The sequence below is a fragment of the Muscardinus avellanarius genome (assembly GCF_963383645.1).
Source record: "Muscardinus avellanarius genome assembly, chromosome: 11".
NCBI lineage: Eukaryota > Metazoa > Chordata > Mammalia > Rodentia > Gliridae > Muscardinus > Muscardinus avellanarius.
In genome coordinates, this window is record NC_137797.1 from 95,703,117 (window position 1) to 95,707,875 (window position 4,759).

Consider the following 4,759-nt stretch of genomic DNA (forward strand, 5'->3'; position numbering starts at 1 on the left):
TCTACACTCATGGTATGTTTGCACTTGGATTCTAAGGAGATTGTCCTTTAATCTCTCTCCTTATTACCTTAGTTACTTTAGTGCCTTAGTTACCTTCTCATTCTGCCTCTTTCCCAAATGCTGGTCATCTCTGAGCTTTTTCATTACATCAGTTTCACTTCTTTGCTCAGAATTTTTTCAGGGGAGCAAAGGTAGAGAGATCCCTGCCTGGTGGAACACCCCATGTCTTTGTCAGCATTGTTGACATTTTTGGTATGTTTTCCCGCTGTCTTTGTAACTTATCATTGTATTTATATCTCCTGCTCATCCCTTACCTTAGAAGAATGATTCTGTCATGTTGCTTGGCCCCGTTCTGCCCAGGCAGCCCATCGTCCTGCATCTCCCTGTGCCTGCAGTGGGGTCATGAAGCAGATGCTGGTGGGTGGTGAGGAAGGTGGGTGAACTCTGAAGGTCCCTGGTGCCGATGGAGGAATGGTCCCTCCTGGGCCAGGCAGAGGCAGGGAGCGAGGAGCATTCTTCTGGTAGGTGAGCTCCTTCCCCCAGGAACTGCTTCCTGGGACCACAGGAAGATTTCCACTGAATTTTTGGATTGAACAGAAAGGGGGTTGAATTCAAATAAGTGTGTGTTTTGTGAACGGTGTGTGTGCGTGTGTGCTCATGCATCCACGTGTGTATGTGTGTTCATGCGTGTGTGTGTATGTTTGCTTGGCTTTGTAAAAGGTAAAATTTAAGTTTGCATTGTACTCACAAGCATTCTTGGCATTAATGTTCATGTGTCAGTGAGATAACTGTGGCACTCTGTATGGAAGACACTGGAAAATATATGCAGAAGCTCATATGGAGACCTAATTTTGAGGTGTTTACAAACCTCGGGGACTAGGAAGTTCCATGCACCAAGTTAGATTCTTATGGCCTGCTATATGTGTTAGTACTTTGTAATGTTACTTTCAAGAAATTAAGAAGCCAGATTAAAATATGCAGCTAGGCAAAAGTAACAAAACAATGCAAACACATATTTTTTTTGCATGCTAACATACGATATTTCAGCATCAAGTACAAAAGGCTATCAGTACAAGCAGTAACAGCACAACGTTTAGCCGTGTTCTGAAAAATCACAAGATTCTCAGGAAGGAAGCTACGAACCCAGCCATGAGAAAATTGTGGTGTTTGATGGTTTAACATTATATGTGTATAGTGGGGGGGGGTCTTGGTTTTGAAAATTGAACCCAGAGGCATTCTACCTCCAAGTTACACCCCCAGCCAAATTTATTTTGAGACAGGGCCTCACTAGGTTGACAAGAGTCTCACTACTTGCTGAGGCTGTCCTCGAACCTGCAATTCTCCTGTCTCAGCCTCCCAAGTACTGGGATTACAGGCACGCACCACCACATCCAGCTTGTCATGTGGGGTTTTTAAAGGGAGTATGTTATGGATTTTTAAGAATCAGATATACACAGAATTAGATCTCTGCATTAACAAATCTTGAACAGTGATGTTGGACATTGGGGTTTTTCTTCCAGGAAATGGATTCTGCTATAGAGAGCATATTTACAGTCATTTTAAGTGTGGAATTCATATCTGGAAGTTTAGGGAATGGATTCATCGCTCTGGTGAACTGCGTGGACTGGGTCAGGAGAAGGACGCTCTCACCTGTCGATCGAATCCTCACTGCTCTGGCCGTCTCCAGAATTTGTGTGCTCTGGGTAGTCTACCTGGAATGGTGGGTGTATCTGCTTTATACAGCTTTTTGGATGACCATAGACTGCATAAGAATGGTTAACCTTGCCTGGACAGTGGTCAGCCATTTCAGCATCTGGCTGGCTACAAGCCTCAGCATCTTTTATTTTCTCAGGATTGCCAATTTCTCAAACTCTGTTTTTCTTTACCTTAACTGGAGAGCTAAAGAGGTGGTTTCTGGCACACTGCTGCTGTCTCTGGTCCCCTTGCTTGTAAATATTGTCCTGATTAACATGAATGTTGCTGTCTGGATGGATGGCTCTAAAGGAAACATGTCTGAGTGTTCCAATTTGAGGAACCCTTCACAAATTTTGAGGAGCCTTGCATTCATCAATACAATGTTTGCCTTCATCCCCTTCAGCGTGTCCTTGACCACTTTTCTCCTGCTCATCTTCTCCCTGTGGAGGCATCTGAAGACCATGCGGCACAGCGCCCCAGGGTGCAGGGACGCCAGCACCATGGCCCACGTGAAGGCCTTGCAGACCATAGTCGCCTTCCTCCTGCTCTATGCCATCTTCTTTCTGGCTCTTCTTGTAAATGGTTTCAGCTCTGAATTCCTCTATACAGATCTGATCCTGACTTTTGTCCGGGCTATTGCGCTAATTTTTCCTTCAGTCCACTCCTATGTCCTGATTCTGGGGGACGCTAAGCTGAGGCGGGCCTCCATTGCAGTGCTGTGGTGGCTGAGGGGCAGGTCCACAGATGTGGGACCATCGGGTCCATAGACCATTTGGGATCATTCTGCAGATTCTAGAGAAAAATCAGCTCACACAAGATTCTCCTATTAATAGATTTATACTTTGCAAACATTCTTGTTACATTTATCTTTGTGAATTTTACAAAATAGTAATTGGAATAAACAATATATTGCTACCCTAGCAGTATATATACATATTTGTTTGTTAGTGTTCTTATGCATGGAAGGATATCAATGCAGATAATTTAAAGATAATAAATTTTTATAGTAACAACATGAATTTTGCATCAATAATTAACTTTTATATTATAAAAGGAGAAACCTGTAAGATTTATAAATGTATGCATATGAGACATGGTTACTAAAATTAAAATTGTACTACTACACACATACAATTGACTTCATCATCTAAAAAAAATGCTTAAAATGTAAAATGTAACAGACCATTTGACATCTATACACTAAACACAACATTTCAAATATAAGATCTGTCTTTGATTTTTTTTATCTTTGTTTTTTGTTTGTTTTGTTTTGGTGGTACTGGGGGTGGAACCCAGGGGCTTTCTACCTCCGGGCTATACTCCCAGACCTTCTCTTTGTGTTTTTTTTAAACAATTTTTAGTCTTGAGACTGATTTATTAAAATAACATCTATATTATTAGTCAAATTCATAAATTCTTGAAATATACCATTATTAGTAACATATAATTACATCGTAAATATATGGGGAAGTATAATTCTGTTATGCAGTGTTTAATAGTGTTCAAATATGGACTACAATATATTTCAAATTGTGGCTGATAACAGTTTTTAATTGTATATTACTCTGAGATATTGGTGTTTGGATTGCCAGTTTTATTTATCATGTATGTATTTTGCTAGTATGGAAAAGAACCAATTTCTAAGAAAATTAGAGTAAAAACTTATGAGTGACAACCATAATTACTATGAATTTTGGTTATGTGTACATGATATGAATATTTGTGGAGTAACAAAGGCTAATAAAACAGGTAAAAACTTTAAAATATATTAGACTTAAGATGGGAGATAAAAGAGAAGGAAATGTGGTTATGTGCCCTGTGCTCAATGTGTTATCTTCAGTGAGATAGAATTTTGTATAATTTTACAAATGAAGAACTCTTTATTACTAATTTTTATAAATAAATCCTCTCAAGCCAGGCATGGTGGCGCACGCTTGTAATCCCAGCATTTGGGAGGCTGAGACAGGAGGATCGCGGTTCGCAGACAGCCTCAGCTACTTAGTGAGGCCCTTTGCAACCCTGTTTTAAAATAAGAAATAAGAACTACGGCTGAGGTGTAGCTCAGAGATAGAATGCCCCTGGGTTCCATCCCCAGTACCACAAATAAATAAATAAATCCTTCAAACATCAGGGAATGTGTTTGAGTAGATTTTCTTTTTCTATTTTCATTCATTCATTCATTCATTCATTCATTCATTCATATAGTCATTGAAAAAATATATGCTGACCATCTTCTCAATGTGTCTCTAGGAAGATGTTTGAATAAGAAACGTGCTATCAATTTAAAAGTGAGGGTCAAGCTGGGCGTGGTGGCGCACGCTTGTAATCGTCGCGCTTGGGAGGCGGAGACAGGAGGATCGTGCAGGTTCGAAGCCAGCCACGGGCTCTGGCTTAGGAGACCCTGTTTCCAAATAAAAATGTAAAAATAGGTCCGGGAGTGTAGCCCGGAGGTAGAAGGGCTTCCGGGAACCCCAGTACCACACACACACACAAAAAAAACCCATAAAAGTGAGGGTCAATAACAGGTGGCCACTAAACAGAGGATGTTGTAATATTTATGTGGCCAGTAATCTCTAAATTTCATACCTTTTTAGTACATACACAGGGTAATACTATTTTTCATGTGGAGAAGCTGACATTGAGATGTTAGTAGGTGCATCAAGCAGTGCATAGAGCCAGCAGCAGAGAGCTAGAGTTCACCCCAGCGGAGGAAGGCGCCCCCACATTCAGAGGAAGTTTCAACAGAAACAGGCCGCTTGCAGCCACGGGGAGAATGTGCAGGGAAAAAAACCACATAAAGAATATGCAACTTTAGCCCTTATATTAATGTTCTTAACGTGCCCTACAGTGCTGGTATCTGACTATCTAGTTAATGTATACACAGAAATGTGCAGTAAGTGTTTTTGTTTGTTTGCTGTATTGCGAGCTTTGATAGATGTGCCTTGTATTTTAATCTGATTCTCTTTTGCAGTTAGAAAAGCCGATAATCTGCATCTAATTACTTAATGATTATTTCATATCGATGAAGGTTTTTTTTTTTTTTTTGGTGGTACTGGGGTTCCTG

The 4,759-nt window shown here is 40.5% G+C and overlaps 1 protein-coding gene across 1 annotated transcript; it reads left to right on the forward strand.

Moving 5' to 3' along the window:
• Positions 1–402: 402 nt before the first annotated feature.
• On the forward strand, positions 403–2,462 carry LOC308269590 (taste receptor type 2 member 140-like; the record flags this gene model as incomplete). Its single annotated transcript, XM_080704957.1, has 2 exons — positions 403–417; positions 1,521–2,462. The coding sequence occupies 2 exons, from the start codon at positions 403–405 to the stop codon at positions 2,460–2,462; spliced, it is 957 nt and encodes a 318-aa protein (XP_080561083.1).
• Positions 2,463–4,759: the final 2,297 nt, after the last annotated feature.